At 36.3% G+C, this 24,915-nt stretch overlaps 1 protein-coding gene across 2 annotated transcripts in view; it reads right to left on the bottom strand.

Moving 5' to 3' along the window:
- The window catches only part of LOC129263112 (MAM and LDL-receptor class A domain-containing protein 1-like), a 158,035-nt gene that overhangs the window by 12,959 nt on the left and 120,161 nt on the right, over positions 1-24,915 (bottom strand). For both annotated transcript variants that reach the window (XM_064101201.1, XM_064101202.1), the window contains 28 exons: positions 24,446-24,595; positions 23,555-23,811; positions 23,324-23,414; positions 22,517-22,648; positions 21,793-21,938; positions 20,451-20,567; positions 19,287-19,521; positions 18,772-18,998; positions 16,969-17,092; positions 16,244-16,360; positions 15,699-15,839; positions 13,913-14,169; positions 13,173-13,257; positions 12,405-12,533; positions 11,505-11,654; positions 10,805-10,911; positions 9,706-9,870; positions 8,809-8,899; positions 8,248-8,403; positions 6,866-6,967; positions 6,200-6,318; positions 5,463-5,624; positions 4,454-4,643; positions 3,384-3,530; positions 2,445-2,545; positions 1,618-1,782; positions 883-1,003; positions 358-474 (listed from right to left, as the gene is read on the bottom strand). In XM_064101201.1, the coding sequence (XP_063957271.1) occupies positions 358-474; positions 883-1,003; positions 1,618-1,782; positions 2,445-2,545; positions 3,384-3,530; positions 4,454-4,643; positions 5,463-5,624; positions 6,200-6,318; positions 6,866-6,967; positions 8,248-8,403; positions 8,809-8,899; positions 9,706-9,870; positions 10,805-10,911; positions 11,505-11,654; positions 12,405-12,533; positions 13,173-13,257; positions 13,913-14,169; positions 15,699-15,839; positions 16,244-16,360; positions 16,969-17,092; positions 18,772-18,998; positions 19,287-19,521; positions 20,451-20,567; positions 21,793-21,938; positions 22,517-22,648; positions 23,324-23,414; positions 23,555-23,811; positions 24,446-24,595 (4,101 nt within the window). The remainder of the gene's footprint in view (positions 1-357; positions 475-882; positions 1,004-1,617; positions 1,783-2,444; positions 2,546-3,383; positions 3,531-4,453; positions 4,644-5,462; positions 5,625-6,199; positions 6,319-6,865; positions 6,968-8,247; positions 8,404-8,808; positions 8,900-9,705; positions 9,871-10,804; positions 10,912-11,504; positions 11,655-12,404; positions 12,534-13,172; positions 13,258-13,912; positions 14,170-15,698; positions 15,840-16,243; positions 16,361-16,968; positions 17,093-18,771; positions 18,999-19,286; positions 19,522-20,450; positions 20,568-21,792; positions 21,939-22,516; positions 22,649-23,323; positions 23,415-23,554; positions 23,812-24,445; positions 24,596-24,915) is intronic.

The raw sequence follows: 24,915 nt of genomic DNA, 5'->3' as shown, positions 1-24,915 counted from the left end.
CTCTTAGACGATGAACAACACTGGAATACAAATATTAAGGTGATAAAAATAAATAATAGATATGAGTACATATCACATTAAAATCTACATACTGAGGCTGTAAAAAATAAAAACAAAAGTGAATTTTGGTTAATTTTTTCTTTATCTTTAGGCTATGAACAATATAGCTTACAGTACTCAATTTCAAAAGAAAAAAATATTATTGTTATTAATAATAGTGGTGCGGATTTAAAGAGTGAACACCCTCTCCAGTGACACTTATGGCGCTAACTGAATATCAGATTTCATGTATATAAAACAAGCTACAAATATTACAAAATATACATATTAACCTAAAATTACGCTTTGCCAACTTACGACATTCTTTCTCATCACTGCCATCGTTGCAATCAAACTTGAAGTCACAGAATTTAGTAATATCAAGACAGGATCCATCATCACAAGCTCGTTCACCTGTGTTGCAGTGAGGGGCACCTTGAAATAAACAGATAACAATCAATAATATTTTTATTCCATCCTTCAAATTTTATCATTGTTAAACATTCACAATTTTTTTTAGAGCAGAAACGTGTGTGGTTGTACAATTCATTGATACACTTATTGGCAGGAGTGTGTAGGGTCTGATCGGGTGAGATTACTCATCCGATGCAAACTTCACACTGTTCCACATTCAGAGCATAAATGTGCATATCTAGTAATACAACGTTGTAATGTTGTACAATACAAGGATATATTTATTCGAAAAGTAGGGTCTCATTTGGTGTGACCACATCCTGTGTAAACTAAATCTTCATTTAACATTAAAAAACAAATTAGTGGAAAACATAAATGTGCGTATCTAGTAATGCAACATTGTGTTGTAAAATTAATGGCAGTACTTACTTGAAGGAGTAACCTTAATGGGTAGGGTCTGGTCTGGTGAGACTACACATCCAGGTGTAAATGATATATCATCAAGGCTCATATGACCATCACTACCACCTGCCACACCCTCTAGTAGAACCTAAAGGGAAAAATAGAATAAATGAAAACCTCACTTGAACATACATTCACCCATTCCCCCAAAATATATCACTTAAAAGATGCAATTGGATACCAAAGATGGTTAAGTATTTTACTTGAGCAAAGTACTGAGTAAAATATTCAAATTTTTTGTTTAAGTATCAAATTGAATACTGGCCCAAGGCCCCGTTGCATAAAAGTTGCCATTATGTTAACTTTACAATCCATTGGTAACTTGCATGAAATCCTTGATTCTGATTGGCTGTTGATCATCATTACCATGCTGCCATACTTTGGCAAAAAGGATGCAAGTTACAAAAGTATCATTTGTTGTAAATGAGCAATATGTGTTCGTCATTACATAGGCATCAATGAAATTTAACAGCATATTTTCTACAATATCTTTCCATAGAACGATCATTTCTTCCCCGAAATTTGCATGTCTGAACGTGCAACATACAAAGGGTGTTTCAGAAACAACAAAAACTCAAATTTCACTGATGTGTCACTTGCTTCCTTTTGCCATAGTTGGGCAGCGTGGTAGTTACCATTGAATGGCAAAGCTAACATAATAGTAACTTTTCTGCGACGGGCCACAAATCACCAATTTCTTACCTGGAATCTACTTCCTGGGTCAAGGTCAACGATGCCTCTCAGCCATACATCTCCCTGTGGGCCTGATTTTGACCAGATGGATTGTGGGTAATCAGAGAGGGATATCAGGGTCATGACCCTCAGTGTACCAACATTAGCACCGTTCATGTGGTACCAGAACCTCATCTGTGTGGAAGATTGAAAAAAAATAATCAAAGATCGATATTGATAACAATTGATGATATTGATAACACAGATAGCCTTATGATAATGATGATAACACAATGTTGCTAAAAAAGGTTGGATATTTCGATTTTTGGAATCATTCCTTCGTTTATTCTCATTCACATGCTTCAGTAGCCTCTTTTGATCAGGAGCATTCATGAAATAATGTGTCTATATTACTCAGGCAAAGGTCAGTCATTGAAAACTTTTCATCATGTGACACAGCCTATTGCTTGGCGCTATGACAGGCCATCCCTTCCCTTTGTAATTTTGGAGTGCTTTTTCTTGACAAAAGTAGTTCAATACAAAATTCAATCAAATAAATATCATTTAACAAGACTCAATGTTTAAGAAGATGGCAGTGTTCTATTAAAAAAGGCATTTATAAACAGTATTTTTTTTTAAATTGTAATGCAATAAAAGAGTGTTTAAAGAGCAGTTATGACTAATGGTTTGCATTTAGGAACAGCTCAATTCCAAGCACATTTTCCTCTTTCTAATTGTATTCAATGTGTGAGTGCCACCATTTCGAATAAAATTAAAGAAACCATTAAAATATTTCCTCAAGGTAAGAACATATTTCAAAAGTTAGTAATGAAATATAATAAAATATGTCATCCTACCTGGCAATCACCAGCAGTATTCGGCTGGGAATAAATAAGACCATCAAGTCTTGCTCTCTTGTTGACATCGGTGTCGTAGGTATAGAGGTAGAGATAGTGTCCTGTAAAGAAGATCAATCGTGAAAGAGGATAATTTATATTAGTCCCACTTCATATCATAGAAGGAGGAAGAGGAGAAGGGAAAAAGATAAAGCAGAGAAAGAAAAAAGGAAAAGGAAAAGAAGAAGAGAAAGAGAAGGAGAAACAGTATACGAGAAGCAAAAGAATAGAAGATGAGAAGGAAAAGAAGAAGAATGAGAAGGAAAAGATAAAGAACAAGAAGAAGAAGAGGGAGAAAAACCAGAATAAACAATAACATAGAGAATAAGGAGAAACCTGTTGAGAAAGTTAGTAAGTTCAAGAGTAATGTGTAAACAACTGGTGTCAGCATCTCAACCAATGGAGTATTCAGGGGGTGGTCAACACCAGGGGCACCAATCGGCATCCCTTGAATACCGGTATCAACAAACTTCAAGATAGTCTCCTATAAACACTTACCTGAAGAAGTATTTAGGGTGTGGTGAACACCAGGGGCGCCCTCCCAGCGCCCCTTGACTACCCAGTATCCATAACCAATCGAGATCACCTCCATTACACTCTCATCCAATATGATTATTCAGGGTGAGATTGGCACTAGTTGGCTGCCACCCCGTCCCTGTTGATTACAATTCATCCACAACTAATCTTCATTAAACACTCACCTGATGGAGTATTTAGGGTGTAATCAACACCAGGTGTGCCATCCTGCACCCCTTGGTTACCCTTCATCCTCAAGCAATCAAGATCATCTCTAATAACCACTCCCCTAATGGAGTATTTAGTATGTCGTCAACACGAGAGCGACCACCCTGCGCCCTCTAATTACCCTTCATTCACAACCAATCACCAATAAACACTCACCTGAGGGAGTATTTAGGGTGTGGTCAACACCAGGGGCACCACCCTGCGCCCCTTGATTACCCGTCATCCACAACCAGTCAAGATCATCTTCCCTGTTCTGGCTCCAGTCACAAAGATTAGCTTCAAAGTCACATCTCTGATATGAATCTGAGAACAAAAAAAAAACATCGAGGATATTACAATATCTGCATCTTGCACTGGCTTGTGCTAAGAAGCATATAGTTTAAACAATCAGATAAGACACTTAATAGATGTACATCATCAGAAAGAGAAATCTTTTATGTTAAATAAATAATTTTTGGGCCATTCCTGAATAAAAACCATGCGACTAACCCTAGTCATTGCACTCCAAAATTTGCAATGCAATGAAAAATATATCATCACTATTGAAAAGTGCAAATTGGCAATTCTTGAATAATATTTTACCATTATCCTTCATTTTGACCTAGATCGTCTCCATATTTTTTTTCAGACTACTGTATGTAAGAGGGTTAAAAAAATGAATGTTGCCAATTTGAGGAAAGGAAAACTGATTCATTTAGTAAATAGTTAGTTAATATGGATGTGTATATCCATGACTCAAGCCAACACTCACTGGTGCTTCGTGCTTTGCTCATGTATGCAAGAATTGGTTCATATCTACTAGAGATTGTACAAAGTTTAAAAATATTTTTTCTTTATTGTTTAGCCTGAGGGTCCATGTACAAACCTTTTATACATGGAAATTATGGAATCTGATAGTCAAGGAATCAATAGATGCTTGTGTAGATTCAAATAAGTGATAGATCAATATGCCATCACATGATCATAGCTGCAAGGATCGCATTTGTTATATTCCAAGTTTTGATGTCACCTCGGTGAATATAATTGCATTGTAAATGTCGACGGTATATTTACCAAGGTCATATCGCTCTCTGCTTAAGAGCTGCATAATCTGATAGTTTGCTTAATGTATGCACTAGTGTGTACACATTGATTACTTGAAGCACGTGCTAGCTGTGTTTTTTTTAATATTACGCAGATGGATCAGAGCTGCAAAAAAATTTACAATAAAGCAAATGGACTCTCACCGCATGTCCTTTCATCCGTCCCATCTGTGCAATCATCGGAGTAGTCACATTTCTCTGAGAACGGAACACAAAGTAGGTTGTCGCATTGAACCTCACACGGGCTATAGGATTCCACCTTGCAGCCAGTGAGCATGATGTCATCGACAGCAATGACATCGTCATCATCCGAAATGACAACAACAAATTTAATCTGTTGGGAGGAGAAAGTACAAGTAGCAATAGTAAACCATACCAGGGTTCTGTAAAACAAAGGCTAGCAATTGATTATAAGATTGATTTTCATGTAGTCAATTCAATCAATCGTAAAAAAAGTTTTACGATGGTTGCTATGATTGTGTTACAAGCCACTGGATGTACATATCATACAAAAAAAGATGAAATGCACTCTGAATATGGTACAAAAATTACGCACAATAACTCCATCATGAAATGAATAAATTTGTCATAAAAAACTCTCATAATTGTTGAGCAACAAGGCTTCTGAAGATTTCATTCCTTCTCAGAAATTGTTCAGCTATCCTTACTGTTGGTTAAGACACAAAAAGTGTTTATCTACCCTTACTAACTGTTGGTTGAACCACAGAAATCGCTTAGCTATCCTTGGTTAACTGTTGGTTAACGCAAAATCGAATGCAAAAATGTATTGCAATTTTCGTAATCAACAATTGGTCTGTTCACATCAAACCAACTTCTGGGTTGGTTAAAAGAAATTATCAGGGTGTGTACTGAAAGGATAAATGCTAAGCATTTTGGACTGGGGCTGTATTTCTTGTTGGTGTTCAAGTTCATTGATTTTTGTAGTTTCACCAAAGACAAATTACAGAATTATCTTTTGAATTTTAAATTTCTTTTTAAATTCTGAATTTCATTAAACTTATTTATTTACTCATTTATCTATTTATCAATTTATACATTCATTTATGATAATCATTCTTTTGTTTGGGGTTGGGGTGGGGGAGCATTGCCATATGACCCTGCACATATTTTGACAGGTGTACACTCTTTTTACCTGATAGCTTGATATTTGTCTTCCTAGTCCGACTGTAGCTTGAGTCCATGTTGCCACTGATGTTGGGGGAGCCCTCCATAAATCTGCAGAATCCGCTGGATCACTAGCATTTGCAACTTGCATGTAGAACTCAGTAAGAGGGACATTCGCAGCAGTTGACACCTTAGAAATGAAAATGAGGGTGTTTCATGAAATGAAAAACTTCATAATTTGCTCTTATCCAATCAGAATAAAGGATTCGCAGTAGCTTTTAACAAGTCAGTAAAATCAATTTTGTTTCATGAAATGCTCCCAAAGAAACCATATTATTTCTATATTGCAATCCAACTGAAACTAATCTGGGTCAGTAACAGAAAAGATTGCGTTTGATATACAACTCAAGAAATCAAAAGCAATCCCAAACATGCAATTCTGAAAATTTTTGGAGCTGTAATTTTCTGCAATAAACCATAATTACTAGCCTCTCCTAAAGTTTTACCATTCACCATTGCTGTCCCTTTGGGGAGGGGGGTAGTTATTTTGATCTGCTTTATATCTTGCTACACTGAAGGTGGGGTACTAATGTTGCAGTAATTGCTTTAAAATATACTTATCATTACAGTTTTCATTTGCATTATTTTCAACCGTCTGTAAATAAAGTTTAGCTTTTAGAATTTAGATTTTTTTTAAATGCAAAAAATCGAAAAAAGTATATCAGCAAGTGTTTTAAAGAATAGCCTTAATATACAGTCTCTTACCTGATAAATGTACCAGAATGTCAGGGTACAAGCTGGTGCAGTGTCAGGAAGGACTGTACTCACAAGTCTAGCTGGTTCATTGAACTGTCCATTGCCACTGCCAACTGTCATGTAGAAACCTTGATATAAAAAATGACACATAATAGTCGAACTTCTTAAATGGAAAGATTTAAATGGAATGGTGACAAAATATTAAAAAGATCTAATCATGCCTTATGCACTAGCTGGCAACCTGAGATCATCACACCAGCATCTTCAAAAAACTTCTAAAATATGACTAGCCTATAGTCAGGCTGTTTGTACCACAGTACCTTCTTCTTTAAATAATTTGCCTACAAATTTGAAAAAGATATGATTAGAAACTTTTCAACATTTTACTTGTTCCTCTTCAAAACTAATCTTCCAAATTTTTCTCTTTCATTTTCTTCTCTTCACCTCCCTTTTAAAAATATATTTTCCTTTATTCTCTTCTCCTTCACCGAGTTCTCTTATTTTCTTCTTCACCACACTCCTCCTTTTCTTCTCCCCCTTTTCTTCTTTCTCTTCTTCTTCTTTTTCATCCTTTTTTCTTCCTCTTCTTCTCTTCCTTTTCTTCTTCTTTTGCTTCTTCTTCACCACCTTCCCTTTTTTTTGTAACTAAATTGCAATCATATTAAATCATCTTACCTCCAGCATCTTTGATCAGACTCCCCTGGTCTCTACTCCAAGCAAAGCTTCCATAGCTATCATCCTGGTAACCACACTGACCACTCTCAAAGTCACACGATCCTAAAAACATTACATAATAATTATAGTTCTGTCTATTACGTGATTAAACTTTAATGTGGGTGCGTCGTGGTCTAGTGGTTCTCACTCTCGCCTTTCAAACAGAGGGTCGTGGGTTCAAATCCTAGCCATGGCGTGTTTTCTTTCAGCAAGAAATTTATCCACTGTGCTGCACTCGACCCAGGTGAGGTGAATGGTACCCGGTACGATTAATTCCTTGCATGCACTGAGCGCCGGTGATGGTAGCTCATGCTAAAGCCAGGGTAATAATAGCAAGCGCTTTGTATCCTCTGGCAAAAAGCGCTATATAAGTCCAGCTATTATTATAATTATTATTAATGCATGTGTCTTCCTTGGAAGCATGTAATAAGGCATTTCTGTTAGTAATGAATAAACTAAAATACATGGAATCTAGTTGGCACGCCTCTGTGGTTGCTATGTCAGGCAATCCTTCAGTGCCGGTCGCACACAAATGTTGTTAGCCTAACAGAGCGTCAAGAGTAAGCCCAGCCACATCTTTCGAATTATTAAGTCAAAACATTTATTTCAATCATCATAGATATGCCCTTCTTCATATCCTTACCACACGAAGCCTCATCCTCCCCTCCCAAGCAATCAGCCTCATAGTTACAGAAGCAATGCATTGTTGTAACTTTAGGCATCGCTGCCAAAGTAAAGATTGTAACAGGGCCTCTGTTATCGCTAACAATGTTTCTGTGCAGTCAGTACAGAAAGCTTTCAGGTAATTGTTGAGAGTACCATATTTTTTTAGAATCTGAATATGTTACTAAACATACTTATCACACATGATATGTCAGGCATGCAATCAATTAACAACATAAATTAATCAGAATATTTAAATGACTGGTCAAATTAATCAACTAGTTGGTCTTGATACAAGGCTAGTACGAAAACTACTTGTTGAGAGGGACCTTCTATGCGAAGTCCCTATCAGGGCAGTTAGGCTTTATATTCAGACAATAGGCAATAGGTTTTTCACAGTAAGCTTAATGTTGGGTCAAATGAAGGAGGGGGGGGGGGTGAGAGTGCACAATGCCCCCTTTGACCCCAAACTGTGTGGTGTATCTCTCCTGCTCTCATGGGATAAATGGGAAGAAATCACATTTTCTTCTTTGTAAGTTTTCCAAGAAAGTGATTGCTTTTTTTATGGGGGGGGGGGGAGAGACAGTTTTACAACAGGACATTCTACAGTCTTTGCCTCACTTTTACACCCCTCTTCCATTTCCCTTCCATCATAGATATGCCCTTCTTCATATCCTTACCACACGAAGCCTCATCCTCCCCTCCCAAGCAATCAGCCTCATAGTTACAGAAGAGATCCAAGTCAATACAGCTAAGATCAGCACATTGCCATTTGCCCTGCCCACATGGACCGTATGTAACTATAGGGGGCGACGTAGCACCTGGTTGTAGCTCAGCTGTAAAAGATGGGTTGGGAAAAAAAAGACAGAATTAAAGCAAGTGTTAAACATCAAAATGAAGAAAATAGTACCAACATACTTGGTTGAAGAGATTACAGAATGTAAAGATACATAGAAAAGTAAAATAATCTAAAAATTTACCAAAATATTAGATAGGAGTTTTCTTGTGCCCTTAAATCTGAAGGTTAGAACACTATCACTGGAACAAGTTTATCTATTGGATATGCAAAATATTATATGTATGCAACATAAAAGCATTTCATCCACTTTTTGTGAGGAAAAATCAGCATTGTTGTTGAGAAGTTTTGATAACAACAGGATATTTTTAGACGGAGGGGGACATCCGGTATGCACATAATATCTGTGTTAACTTGATTTTAGAATGCTAAGGTTTGAACTCACTTGGTGATCTGATGCAATCTGATGTTATAGATGTGTCATCAATTGCAATATCGCCAGCTGGACCGTTGCCTCTTAGAGCTTCAATGACAATCTAAGAAAAGAAAAGAATAGCAACATACATGTATGAAGAGAATGCCAACTGGACTCTTTCTCCTTACATCTTCAATAGCAATCTTAGGAAAACATAACACAAAACAAAGACTTGGGGCCCGTAACACAAAGCTTAGCAATGATCGTAGAACATTTTTCCATGATAGATTCCATTGACTACAATGTACAATCAATCGTAAAATCAAGCTTACGATTAATCGCTAACCTTTAAGTTACGGGACCTTGGTGTGTATAAACAAATATTGGTGTGTGTAGTATGTTGAAGGAAGCATAATTCACCATTTCTGGGGGTAAAACAGCCTTTTTCACATTAAACAGGGACAAAAAAGATACATGTATAACTAATTCAATCAAATTAGAAAAAAATATCTTTTGGATTATTCCTAGAATTTTCTTATGACTTCTGCAATACATGTATCTACAACTTTAAATGACATTAGTTCATAAAGCAGAAAGGTCTATAAAATGCATTGAAGTCTAAGGTACATTTTGTTTAGTTTTGTAACATCTTTAAGCAGGTACATGCATCAAGTATTTACATACATGTTTATTCAGCAGAGGAATTGCTCTGTGACATAACATTATATATTACCTGGACAATCAGATCTGTTATGACTCAACACCTGTAAGCTCCCAATGATCATTAGAGTGATACAAAATTCTATCTGTGATATAGCCATAAATATTACCTGAAAATTATATCTGATATAACATCAACAACTGTACATTCCCAGTAGTCATTACATTGATAAAGAGTGATACCTGTGATATATCAATAAATATTACCTGGAAATTTAGGTCTGATGTGACTTCAACATCTGCAAGCTCCCAGTAGTCATTGGAATGCCCAGTCTTTGAGAAGAGGGGTGTGAGATAGGCTCCAATGCCGACCCGGTAGTAAATGTTAAAGGTTCCAAGGTCACTCCCGAACATGTGGTACCATACACGGAACTAACGAGAGATGATATGAATATTCCAAAGATTTGACAAATTTGAGTAACAGGTTGAGCACCATTTCTTGTATAAAGTTGCTTTAAATATGATCTTTGTTAGAATATTAGGGAACAGAAATATCTAGACTAGTCAAGTTCTTTACAAAAATGGCGTAAAACACAATTTAAAACAATTGATACGATTTCATGGACAGATTCATCAACAACACCATCAGGCGGATTGGTGACAAAGCTTCCTGGCTTTCCAAATATGAAAAGTTGATTTGATTTGACAGTTGAAGTCTACAAAGCATATTTATTTATGAATGGGATGTTTGGAGCACATATTTGAATGGGAAATTTTGGTGACAGGGGTGGGATGATTCTAGCAAAAAAGAAAAAAAATACATCCATCAGTCTGAGAGAAAATTTTTATCTGTTTTTCATATTCCTTTGGGGATATAATGTCAATATGTTTTCTCTCTTAGAATTTTCAACAAGCAGTACATGCAAAATAATAAAACAAAAGTATTTTTTGAGAAACTTGCTGAAATATGCCATTAAATTGAATCATTAGAAAATACTACATAGATCGAAGTTGAGAAATGTCACATTGTGACAAAATCAACCCTGGTATTTTCAAGCAAACCTGCTGAAATTAAGGCAACCCTAATATCATTAAACAGTATCCAAATTATCATACTTTGACAAAAAAATCTCAGAATTTTCAAAGAAGCTTACGGTATTTGTGGTGAACAAACAAAATGATACTAAAACAATGCACAGAAAGTAACATAATCTCATGAAACCATCTCATCAAAACAATCAGTCAGTGATTTTCACTGAATATTTGTTACAAGCTACTAAAATCCTTGCATCTGATTGGCTCAGAGCAAGTTTTCCAGTGAAAAATCATTAACAAGATGCTACATGAAACACTCCCCAGGTCTTACCCTGCAGTATCTGTTCTGATTGACTTGTTGATAAGCAGGACTGAACAATCTTGCTTTATCTCCTTCTGACAAACCTTGCTCGCTTGAGTCCATTACCAGATAGAAGCCTGCATGTTTTACATAAAAAGATTATGCATACTTGGTATAATAAAGATATTTTTATATCTTATTATACAAAATATGCATAATCTTTATAAGATATGATTTGAAGCAGCCCACAGACCCATGTAATATGTAGTACTTTTGTGATTTAATTTGAACATACATGTATAGAAGCCTGCATGTGGTACATATAACAATTTTTTATGCATACTTGGTATAAAAGCATCCAGTGATTTAGGGTTGGTACAGTAAAAACAAAATCTTATCATTCCAAAAAGTAAGATTTGAAATGGCCCACAAACACATGTAATAAAATGTATGTAGTCCTTTGATGATTTAATTTGAACATACATGTATATATGTCTATTTCACATATATTTTTTCAAGACAGTATTTTTTCTTCTAATTGTTGCACATTAAATCATTCAAATATTTATCTGAAATATGAATAATGTGATTCTTTCAGAACCCTAGTACTTCTGTCTTTCAAAAATGAAAGATGACGCCAATCAGTAATATTATGTTGTTGTAGAGCACCAAGACTGTTACTTGCCACTGATAGTCAATCTGGTTCCACTTTACTTATTAGATGGCCTACCTGTATACTGTGTTGTATGATCTCTATATGGTCCTGTAGCATAGTTTTCTGTATCCGATGGTCCCGTCTTTCTGATGAAGTCAGTATCATCATAGACATCTTGGGTCCAATCACAAAAGTCATCTTCAAAACTGCACTGGTCGTATCCTCCTGCAGAAAGAAAAGAAGATAAAAAATTTGAGCAATCGAGCTTGTGCTAAGCAATTCCATAAAATAATTGACTTTTGTCTATTCCTAACCCTTTAATCCTCTTTATTGAATTTACTTCAAGTAGTACCAAAGCCATTGATAACAATAAACCCATTTATACAAACTAGAAAACTTTTAATTCTGAGAGGTCCCAAAATGGGGGATCAGATGAACATATTTTGTGGAGTTGGTTTGCTACATTCATATCATGATTCTTAAAGAATCTGATTACAGATCTAATTTACTCCACAATGACAGGACATTATGTTTCTGCTGAATGAAAATATAATAATGCTGACAAAACCTTCCAAATGAAAAGAAATACCAAAAAGACAATGGGGTAATAGTTACCACAGATGGCGGGATCTTCAAAAGATGTAAAATTGAGCAATCGAGCTTGTGCTAGGCAATTCCTTGAAATAATCAATTTTTGTCTATTCCTCACCCCCATGTTCCTGTTTATTGAATTCACTTCAAGTACATGTAGTGCTAAACCCATTAAGAATAATAAACCTATTTATACAAACTACAAAACTTATAGAGAGGTTCCCATCTGGGGGATCAGACGAACATACTTTGTGAAATTGCTTTGCTCCATTCATATAATAATTCTTAAAGAATCTGATTACTGATCCAATTTACTCTACAATAACATATGCTTGCGCTGAATGGAAAATAAATACCAAGAAAGACTATTTGAGTAATAATTACCACAGATGGCGGGGTCTTCATCAGAGCCGTCCCCACAATCATCAGTGAAGTCACACAGACGATGGATGTTAATGCATGCATTGCGGGTACAACGGAACTCATCACTGGCACATGCAGAAGACTGCTCAGCTGGTTATGATAAAAACAAACATTAAGAAGTTTGTGCTGGTGATAATCTCAGAGCAATATTATTATATATATTTGCCTTCTTATTGGTTTTGATCAACTTTAAAGTACTGTTGAGTTACCACAGTACATCACAGAAAGTGCACTTTATTAGACAAAAGGACCTTTTATCAGATCTTGGACCTTTACTTTTATACTTAATAACAAAGAACCTTCAACAATTTTTAAAGTTATATTATTGAAATTTAGTTTGTATGAGATTTCTGCATATCATATGATGCAAGTTTGTGACTGTGGCATGCCATGAGTCCCTAAAACATATAGGGAAAGGGGAAAATAGATCTAGAATATGGTTTCCCATGATATTGTACAGCAATACATTTATTGACTGAATACAAAATGGCCCTTCAGGATGGCAGCTAAAAATACAGACGATGCATAATTCAATTCAAAATATTTTCATTCTCAAAAAGAACTGACAAAAAAAAGAGAAGATAAGATGAACATAAAATAATGGAAACAGTGCATTGTCATAATGTACAAAAAGTATTTCTGACAATGAGGGCTCGACAAAAAGAGCATGTAGCCTATAAATAACCATCGATTAACAGAAATCACATTAAATCTAATGGAGTGACTTACCTGGAAGACCACATCTCTCCATTCTTATGTCATCTATGGCCACATCCCCTAAAACATCAAAGTTACGTATGGACTGGAACTTCACCTACAAATTGACATTGAGTAATATGAAATGAAGTACGTAACAGAAAAGTATTCTATACAAATATACAAGAGTTAAGTATCAATTAGAGTAAAGTTATTGGAGGAAAGTCTTTTAAAAATATGAAATCTTAAGTGAATAGAATGAAAATATTCAAGAGAAGAGAATACTTATCCTCTTAATAAGACACAAGTATTCTGTTAAGAGTTAAGCATTCTTTGACAGTTCCTCCTTGATTATCAGTAAAAATCCCTTGTGTAAATTTTGACCAGACTTTTTTTTGTCATACGCAGGTTGGGAGCTAGAACGAGGATTTTGTCTCTTGGTTTAAACTGTGGTCGTCAATTTGCAGGTTTTACTGTAATTGTCTATGGATTGGCTTATAGTTCTTCATAGCAGGAACCTTGCAGAAGGATGCCTCAGAGACTTCTTGGTAAGGAGCCTGATCCCGATGGTTATCTTCATCAAATGAGCATCTCATTAACATTTATTTTCTGACAAGTTGTCCGATCTGACAAGTTTCTTTCACTTTGGCTGACACGGAAGGGCAGGTGTCTGACATGTATGGTAACCGTTAGATAATGATGATAATGATAATCTTGCCAGTGCCGACCATTTTCATGAAATAGTCCCCTTAGCCATAATTTTAGAGACTTACATTGAAGCCGCCATGGATGCGACCCAGTCCAGCGATTCCCTCCTGCCAGCGGTCTCCTTGATCCCCGGACTTAAACCAAGGTAGCATCAAGAAGTACTGTTCTTGTACCCAAAGCTGTAGGTTCCCAATGTTGTCACCAAGCATATGATACCAGAACCGGACCTCACAGGTGGCTGCAGCATTCCGGTGCATACGAGAGGATAAGACAGCGTAGGCTGCACCGCTGTTAGGCGTGGTGCCGACATACATGTACCATCCTTTATAAAGTTAGATTAATCAGAATAAGATTATGGTGATAATGGGAGAGATATTGAACATTTTAAACATTGATTTTTCTTTAATACTGGTCTATGTGGGAAAAGAAGTATGTTTTTTATGGAAGTGTCGTAATTCGCTCATACTATTTTGAAGTGGTAATAATGTAATTGTGCATGGTACATACATAGCATATAGACCATCCTTTAAAACATTCAAGAATTAAAATACATGCAAGGTTATGTTAATTAAAAAAAACTTTCTTATAATATCTACTGCCGCCATCAGTTTTAAACAAGGTAAACGCCAAGCGTTGTCTCGCCTGCATATTGCAGTCATGAAGAGACTGCATGTCAAAACTACATGTATGCTATATGACTTAGATGGACCTCTGTTACGAGTTTGGCGATCCCACCTCGAAGCTATAGAAAGTTATTGTGTGTACAACACAGCACAGTGCCAGTCATGGAAAGTTCATTGACCTTAATCAAATTCAACTCACATTCGAACTTGACCTGCACCTTCAAGAGATGGACCTCTTGTTTGAATTTGGCAATCCTACCTCAAAGTTATAAAAAGTTATTATGTGTACAACACAGCACCTTTGACCTTATTCAAATTCGACTCATATTCGAACTTGACCTGTGCCTTCAGGAGAAGGACCTCTGGTATGAATTTGGTGATCCCACCTCGAAGATATAGAAAGTTATTATGTGTACAACACAGCACAGTGCCAGTCATGGAAAGTTCATTGACCTTTGACCTTATTCAAATTCGACTCATATTCGAACTTAACCTGTGCCTTTAGGAGATGGACCTCTGGTATGAATTTGGTGATCCCACCTCAAAGCTATAGAAAATTATTGGGTGTACAACACAATTGTTGACGACGACGATGCCGGAAATAGTGATACCTATGTCTCGCTCCGCTACGCAGGCAAGACAAAAATCAGCCCTGTTTAATACTGTTACATCTATTTCTACCAATACGATTTCTCTCCCTAGATCTTTCTATTATTATTCCACTTATCTCCACAGCATGGAACAGTACAATGGAATCTTATTCAAATCAACAGTACATGATTGTGATAATTGTATTCTGTATGGGATTCTTAATGTGTACTTATATTCTGAGGCCCATATTCTGAACTCTGGATTCATTTAAACTTTGTTCTAAGGTCAGAGTGTAAATATGGATAGCAAATTGTGCCACAAATGTTTAATAGTACAGGTTCAATCTATCAGCTCATCTGTCACACAAATCATCCATAAATGTCTGGGACTAATATCTGAATCAGTTTTATTCCCCGTTATAGCATGATTAAAGAGCACAGTGAACATAAGAAACACAAACTTTTTCACAGATGTGGACATTTTTGGCTTCCCATAATTATACATGTAGTACAGAGTTAGGCAACTCTGACTTCAGAAGACAGGGTTTAGCAATCAAATGAAAAGAGGAAACGACAAACATTTCACATTCACTATAAATCTTACATTCATCAATTATAGAGAAAGAGAGAAATATTACCAGCAGAAGTGAGTGTAGTGTGATCATAAGCAGGACCAGTGTTACTATCGGGAGTAGATCCCTGGTTACGTTTGAACTTGTGCGTACCGTGACCTGCATTCCACCAACGACAGGTGTCCACTTCAAATGTACAAGTTGTACCTGTAACAAATTATACATAGGGGGTGTTGCAAGAAAATATATGTAGTCAATTGCAATTATTCGGTTTCAATTTGACAACGGATAGATCAATTTTATCTGTAGGAAGACTTGCCCGGTAGAATCACCTCGCTGACCAGTGCGCCCGAGAGATTGCATGATCTGTGTCAATGACCTGTGATGTCAATGATGGAATAGTGCACTGTTGATGTCACGGAGTAGTAAATTTTCTTCAGTGGGTATTTCATTTTCATCTTCATCGCAAAATAGTGAGAATATGCTTCGTCACATGACACTATTTAGACCAATCAGACTACAGTATTTGATTTATGTAGAATATAATATACACTAACAGTAACAGGGTCTACATTGCTAACCATTGAAGTGCTCCAAGCACCAAAACTTACCGCAGTCCAATTCATCATTGCCATTCCCACACTGCGATACAAAATCACAGACCTGCTTATTGGGTAGACATTTGTCAGTTCCATCGTTACACACAAAGTCACAGTCAGTAGGAGGATCTAGAAGAAAAGAAGATGCAATAAAAAATGACTGTTCCTCTTCCATATTGATTCTTTGTAAATTGTTTAGTATCTTTTCTAAGTGATTTTATTATCATATACAGTTAAAATTCAATACTGGCAACGCATGTCTTTTTATAATATGGTCTTCATGGAAGTTTGTGAGTTTGTAATGTGTGTTATAGTATCTTTTATATCTTGTTGTCATGTTCTTGCATCAGATTGATTTGAAATGTCATTTTATTGAACTAATTGTACATTTGTACATTTAGGGCATCCAGAAACATATTACATATTATGTCATCTCGTGGGTCTTGTCCTTATCGATCGTATTGTATTAAATGTCATGAACTCTTTAACTGCATTCTTGTTAAATTTTTAGAAAGCTGATTTGAATACATATAACAGTGACATATATCAAATAAACATATTCTGTTTGTATTGATAAATAAAAAATAAATTAGTTAATCAAGTAATTGACTAAACAAGCAAACGATCAAACCATCAATAACCGACCGACCGACCGACCGACCAACCAACCAACCAACCAACCAACCAACCAACCAACCAACCAATCTATCAATCTATCAACCAACCAACCAACTTACCAGAACATTCCCCATCATAAAACATGATATCATCTAATGATATATCACTCATGAAGGAAGATCCAACTGTACCCTTGAATAGAACCTCATAGGAATAGGCTGAAGGAATAGCATCCAAAGTAATCTAGGAGAAATAGTATAAATTATAAACCTCTCTTTAAGAATGTCGAATAATCCGTTCCTCTGATTGGTCAAAACTGAGGTCATGTAAACGACCATGCCTTCAAAACAACGAACTAAGGTGGTAACCAAGGGCAACGGGCATAGTTAACAAGATTTCTGCCCGTTGCCCCCTGACCCGCCCCTTAACGACGGGCATAGCAAAATTTGGCTGAAATCCCCATTTGATTGCATGCAAAATGTTGCTTTCTGCGGTAATTACGGATACCATAAATATCCGCGCGATTTGATCGAAAGTTTTAGACAATTCGCGCATTTACGCGCTTATTGCGCAAGTGCGCGCAACGGATATGACATATCGATGGAACGATGCCGATCTTTGACTTTTGCTTGTTAATTCCTGATAAAATATATGGCATTTATTGAAAATAAAACTAGCTTATTAAGGACATAACGGATGTATATCAATCATCAAGTCTTGGGGAAGTTCGCACAAATGCATGCTCGCAAAAGGTGAGTCAGGTGAAAAGATTAGACGGTCACTGCACTTTCTAACAATAAACGTTTAACTCGTTCATGTCGTTACTTAACCTTATAGCCTGGGACAGTTAGGTATTGACAAACGACAACGTTAGGACGGGTAGATCTAATGTTAATTGTCGTTAGCTAAGAAGTTAAGAGTAGACTTTAGATCTAACGTTAGGACGTAGGTTTAGTCGACTAGATCTAACGTTAGATTATACTCTAGTCTAAATTTTAAGACTGAACTTTAGATCTAGCTACACTGTAGGCCCTAGACCCTATTCAGAATCAAACCCTAATTTGGTTCCTAAAAATATATAGCCTAGGCCTAGTAGGGCCTATCGGTATGAACTGCTCGGGAACTGCTTTGATATTCGATTTTGAGACCTAACTTCAGGGCAGGGCTAAGTAAGGGCCTAGACCTTACGTTAGCTCTGGGCCTAGGCCAGGGGCAGGCTTTTTTGTTTTAGTTTTACTAGATCTAAACCTAGACCAGGCTAACGTTTATGTTTAATAATTCGGTTCATAAAATATATATGGACTGCTTTTATATTCGAGTCATGGTTGTTTCAATTCGGCTCGCGGGTACCGCATCGGCCAGACCATGCCCTCGGGCAAAGCCCTCGGGCATAGTCGCGTTGTGGTCCCCTTGAGCCTCTAGAAACAACCATGCCTCTCAAAGCAGTCCATATATCTATAATAATACATATTATTGAGGGCATTTATATAAACTATATGCATAAGGTACTGTTTGAACAGTTCTAACACAGCCCAGGTACAGCTGAGGGCATTTGGATTGTTTCAAAAGTAAAAGTGTGCGTAATTCTAATGCCCGAGCAAAATGATGAGTATAAAATGTTTTATAACATAGTGAAGAAGGTCGTGTTATCTGATAGATCATCCTAATCTTAAAACCAAGTCATTCACAAATTTGACTGTTAGCTAAAACAATAATAAAATGAAAAACTGTTCACATTCTAACCTTAAGCCAATAACTGATTATCACCAATACATGATAAAGCAATATACCATATTTCAATCAATATCATTGTTTGTATATCATTAATACCATAGAGTATTAATATTTAATGGCAGAAGCCTGTGTTTCGATTATCAGTAAAAGTGGATATAGCTCATTTTAGGACCAAGCCCATCCAGTACCTGGACTTGTCTCCAATAGTCCCCAGTGTCCTGGTCCTGGGACCATTTGGTGCTTGGTGAAGTGGCACTATCTGGCCAGGTCTGGACCTCAAGGGAACCAACATCTGCTCCGCCCATGTGATAGTAAAACTCCAAGCACTGGGGAGACACAGCCAGGAAGTCACTAGACTTGAGGATTGTGACATCACCCTCTGAGCGACCAGTGGCTTCAACGTATACATAGGTTCCTAATGATAAAGTAATGACAAATCAAGATTTGAGAAAGAGAAGTATCTGAAAATGGGATATTGGTTGTGCTTAGGTTGAAATTAATGAGACAGAACACTCCCAAAAGACATCCTTTAACATAATTTCATCACTACTGATTAGTAATTTATTGTAAAATTTAACTGTTACTACTGCAACATGAAATACTCTACACGTTTAGTGGAGAAAGGTGATCGCACTTACATACTAAAATGCATACACATGTTTACGCATTGATGGACAATGCTCCAGAGACATTTAAAAATTACCATATGGTGTTCCAAGAGTATGGTCGACTCCTGGCCCCGTGTCGTCTGAGGGCGTCCTTCCATGTATGAGTAGCCAATCAAAGTCGTCCATGTTCTGATCATTCTTCCAAGTACACAGCCCATTCTCAAAGGAGCACGAACCAAACGGATTGCACGGTTCTGTTGATATTATAATGTCATCGATTGCAACGCCAGAGCTGACTTGGAACTGATTGCTTGAGGCTTGGAATCGGAACTATAATTCAGTGACAGTTGAAAAAGATACCAGTATAAGCTTTTTGAAGAACACTAAGTGGGTATAAGAAGAAAATATTTGCAATCTCTTGCAAATCTATGTTGCAATCTTATAGTTAATAGATCTGTTTTAGCAATAGTCAATAAGTTACACTCATGGGGGGTGTTTCACAAAGATTTAAGTATGACTCAGAGTCGCACTTAGATACCGAAGTGTATATGATACGCAACGCAATATCTTATTGATCAATACGTAGTGTTTATACTCTTTGCATGATCTGACCAATACGGTGATGTCTTTTATACCAAACACAACTATGCATTCAAGTGCGACTCTAAGTTATACTTAAATCTTTGTGAAACACCCCCTGGTTTCCAGAAGCAGATCAGTAATCAAGAGCAAATTTATAATCATAAGAAATTTATGATTGAGCATTGAACACAAAATAGACTTGCAGTTGATTGTGAGTTTCTAGGAATGCCCCCATTGTTATATCTATGACTATGTTGCTAATCAAAACACATTAGCATTCAGTGTACTAGGTTTCAATCTTGTTGTTTACCATCATCAGTGTTTATAGGAGCCATCTCTCCACAGCTAACATTGTCAGCACCTCCACCACCACCACCAGCAGAATCACTAGCACAGTCAACATCACCATCATCCCGGCCATTTGCTATCACCACCTCCATCACCAGCATTATCATCACTTCCATCATTATTGCCACAACCACTTTTACTATAAATACTAACACCATCACCATCACCACCAACATCATCATCACAATCATCATCATCACCGCCATCAACACCACCATCCCAAACATCACCATCATCCTCATCATCTTTACCACGATCATCACCAACATCGCCACCACTACCACAATCACCACCACACACCATCATCTTTACCTATTTATTCATCTTACCCTATGAGAGTCTGCGCTGGTATAATTAATCTCAGCTACATGCCATTCATCTGGTCCTGTGACCGTATTCATCTGCCACATTCTCGAGTCTCCAATGCTCCTTTCATGTAGATAAACCTTATCAGTGTAATACGAATATTTGTTTTGTTAGAATGATAAAAAGAAATGAGCTTGAAATGTGAGCGAAACTGTTTTTAAAGCAATGAGGAAACATTTATTTGATTGCACCTAATTTCAATCATGAGTATAAGATATTGACTCATTTATATTCAGCTGTACTATTTTTGCTGTTGTTCTTTAATTTCACAAATGCAAGTGTACTTAAAGAACAATCGTTATATTGGAACATGTATAATACAATATTCTTATGAATAAAAGAAAAACAAGAATTTTTGAAAGAAACAATAACCTTTTTAACGGGTTTCTTACCACAACATTATTGTTCAAACACACAAAATGTAGAAAGTAACATTTCATTTAAGAACTACGAGAGATATATCACTATATTTCAAGAAAATTGAATAACTACAGATCCAGATATTATTAGCAAAAATAGTTTAAACTAATATATAGACTTATCAAAGATGGGAGGTATGTCAGATCAGTTTGAGGTAGTTTCTTCCCCTTTTTATTTCATCACAAGCAGATTTGATATTTCATTGTTTCAAACATAATGTTTATACACTTTTCTAAATGTACAATATCCATTTCCTACTTTGAAACCCTTGAAAAAAAAACTAGATCCTTACCTCAAACAATATGTCCACATCTACCCAAGATATTGGCATTAAGCCCTACATTAATCCAAATTTGCCACTCTCCACCCAGGTGTAAAATGAGTACCAGGACGCTATGTTACAAAGCTTTATAAAACATATCTAGGTAAGATGAAAACCCCACTGTGATAAGACTAATGTGTATTTGGTTGTAAAGTAGGATCTGGATTAAATGTTTGAGTGGAGAAGATGCATTTTACGCAAGGATGGTGAGTGAATCAAATCACCTTCAGCGTTAAGTTTTAATTTGATCTGATTGATCTGATCATCCACAGCTATTGAAAGCTATCAAACACCAAAATCCTAAATGCATGTTTGTCTATGATACTTTCTCGATATATTCATACATTCATTGTTTTCTTGAAAATTCAGTGTGCTTCTTTTTGTTTACTAAGGACGTTGTGCATGTTTTCTGTAAAAAAAATGATGACAATAATGGATTTTCATATAGTTGTGGTTGTTTGGATCAATTTGCAACAATTTGTAAGACAACACCCATATGTTTTGCCATTGTAAGCATATTTCTGATCCTATGAACGAATCTATAAAAGGACAATTACATGTACCTGGAGAACAGAAGCCTGTGATGTGCCCATATAGTATGAGAACTTCATACACTGAGGGGTAGGGGTGGGGTCATAAAACCCAGTCTGAACCGTTGCATAGTCATTAGGTGAAGAGAGACTGGTCATATCAGCAAACATGAAGTGTCCTTTAAAAGAATTAAAAAGAACTTGAATTATGTTCATAGTTTGGTTTCACATTACATATTTACTAAATGACCTAAATTAGTGACATCCAGAATATGGCTGGCATGATGAAATTATTGTATAACAAAATGTTCAGAAGTGTGGAAAAATATTTCAAGATTGAATGCTTGGATTAAAACCAGACAATAAAGAAAAAAAAGTGATTATTCTTGTCTTGTCATTCCAAACTTATGGATTTGTTTGTTCTCGTCTTCTACATTGGTAATTTTGAAACAGAGGTTCAAACCAAAATAAAAACAAAATATATTGAATAAATATTATATCAGGCACTTGGAATTGATGTTTGGAAACACACAATTTTCTTTGCTACAATAGACTACTGACCTTCATGAAATCAAAGCTTTAGTGTCATCAAAAACATAATTTGAAAATAAAAGACATATAATCAGATATACAAGAAATAAAAAGAAAAAGAAAGTAAAGGACTTGAGCAAAGTCAAAACTACATGTGACTAAATGAAATAATGGTATCAAACGGGTGCATGTTACATGAGGTAGGGTATCATCAATTGCAGCTCACCATAACTAGTCTTGTAAGTGTAGTCTACAATAGGACCTGTTCCTCTTGTGTTGGCCTGAATCAGTTCCCAATCGAACGTGTCAGAGGTCATCTGACTGAATCCACAGTTACCATTTTCAAAGTCACAAAGGTCTGAAACGCAATGGGTTTTAATGAATATCAATAGTTATCAAATGATGATAAGGATCCTGATTGGATGAAATATATCACAGACCAGTCACCTATTTTAGTGAAAAAAAAATCACATCAATATTGATAAAACGGTGACAGTCCTAATCAAACGATTGGAGGCAAAGCCTCACATTGCCATTCATTTCTTTCAGTCTACAGAATAAATCACATCAATATTGATAAAATGGTATATGGATTCTAATAAAATGATTGGCTGAAATAAACCATGTGACCAGTCATTTATTCTAATTCACAGGAATATCACATCAATAATGATTAGATGGTGACATGGATCCAAATCAAATGATTTGCTGAAATATATGTATCACCTGCCCAATCTTTTGTTCCAGCTAACAGGAAAAATTACATCAATATAAAAATAAAATGGTGATAGGGATCCCAATTAAATGATTGGCTGAAATACATCACATGACCAGTCCTTTATTATGGCTAAGAGGAAGATTGAATTTATTCTACTTGATTTGGAGAATTAATTGTGTGCAGTAAAACATCCACTACAATACACATACTTCACTCATAACCATTGCTGACTGAGAGTTAGAAAAAAAAAGAAAAAAAAGCTTTTTGTTAAATAGATACAAACGCAAGAAAGAAACTAAAAATGTGTATCCTGACCTGGTGTTGGACATGAGCCTGGGTGGAAGACTATATCATCTACTGCAATATCCCCCATGTAATCAGATCCTCTAACTCCTTCAAATATCACCTGAAGAGAGACAAAATCAAAATAATCCTAAAATAAGAGAAACTTTTGTCTGCAGTTAGGCTCCCAATAAGATTTTTAATTTTTCCGTTCATTTTCATTCATTCCTGAAGGCAGATGATAGCTATTACGTATAAACTTACTGTATATGAGTCTGTTCCTGTAAAATGGATCTGGCCCTGTACCCAGAATGGACCCCTTGGTTCCGACTCGGTCCAGATCAGCATCTCTGACCCTCCACTGGACGTGTAAATGGAAAAATTGCCAAGATGTTTTCCATACATCTGGAACCAGAAGTCCATGCAGTAGCCCGAATCGTCAGAGCTCCGCAAAACGTTGGAATTCAGTCTGGCAGTGTCTCCCGGGTTGCCACCGGTCATTTCAAGATAAATGTAGTAACCTGTTTGTTTTAAAAAAAGAAAAAAAAAAAATGCAAAAATTAATAAAAAATCCAGCACATTTTCACAATTTCATCAAAAATAAATATAAGAATTTATCAAATTTGTAATTTCCTACAGCAAATACATTTCATATTTCGTTCTAGAATTTTTGGTTTGAAGCTTTAGAATCAAAACTGAGCCCAAAGCTTAGAATGCCAGTACTTTATAACCACTAGGCCACAGAGATGAGTTAGTGGCTAGGGCAAATAGAATCCAACTGACCAACAGATCTTCAATCTCACTAATCAGTTCAAAACTCACAAACACCCAACAAAGAAAATAATTGGTGAGGCTGAATACCCGTTTGTCTCTTAACCAAGAGGATAATACATGTGTATTTTATTATTTTTAGGTACCTTGTCAAAAGTCTGTACAACATGTTTTTGCAGGATTCCTACTATAAGGCATTATTTGTCTTTTCAGAGTGGCTTTCCTGCATTCCTACATTCCCAATTTTCTTGTGTAAGATGAAATGTGAATATTGGTAAATGAAAAAAATGCTTGTGGGATTCCTGCACGAAAGACACGACTCTGACTATTGACAAAGTGTCTTAATGTATTGAAGAAGAAATTGAACGGAGAAGACACCCTTACCAGTTGAGTCCCCAGTTGTATGGTCCCCAGCAGGACCTGTTCCAGCGCTTCCAGTGGTTCCTGAAGCCCTGGTCCAGTTGAAGTCATTGTATGGATCCTGGGTCCAGGTACAAAGGCCGCTCTCAAAATCACAATCATGGGAATCAGGGGCTGACAACGGAACAAAAGAAAAAACAGGCCTTAAATTTTGGTATTTCAAGGGCAAGACCACTTTTCTTTGCAGCACAATTTTTCAAGAAAATGTACAAATACATATTAATTGAATGGGTCGATTGACATTGACCCCTCTTTGTGAGCTTAATTTTATAACTGCGTGTCTGGGTATCACAAATTTGGTCTCAGAAGTTGCGCGAGACTTTAAGGTAAAGAGTCAGCGAGTGGCGCAGTCAAAATATTTCCACAGCCAATATATTGCGAAAAAAAAAATGCCACGGCGGGGGGGGGGGGGGGTGCTGAAATGGTCACCCAGG

Source organism: Lytechinus pictus, chromosome 6 (genome assembly GCF_037042905.1).
Source record: "Lytechinus pictus isolate F3 Inbred chromosome 6, Lp3.0, whole genome shotgun sequence".
Taxonomy (NCBI): domain Eukaryota; kingdom Metazoa; phylum Echinodermata; class Echinoidea; order Temnopleuroida; family Toxopneustidae; genus Lytechinus; species Lytechinus pictus.
This window is presented reverse-complemented; position numbering and strand designations above follow the sequence as displayed.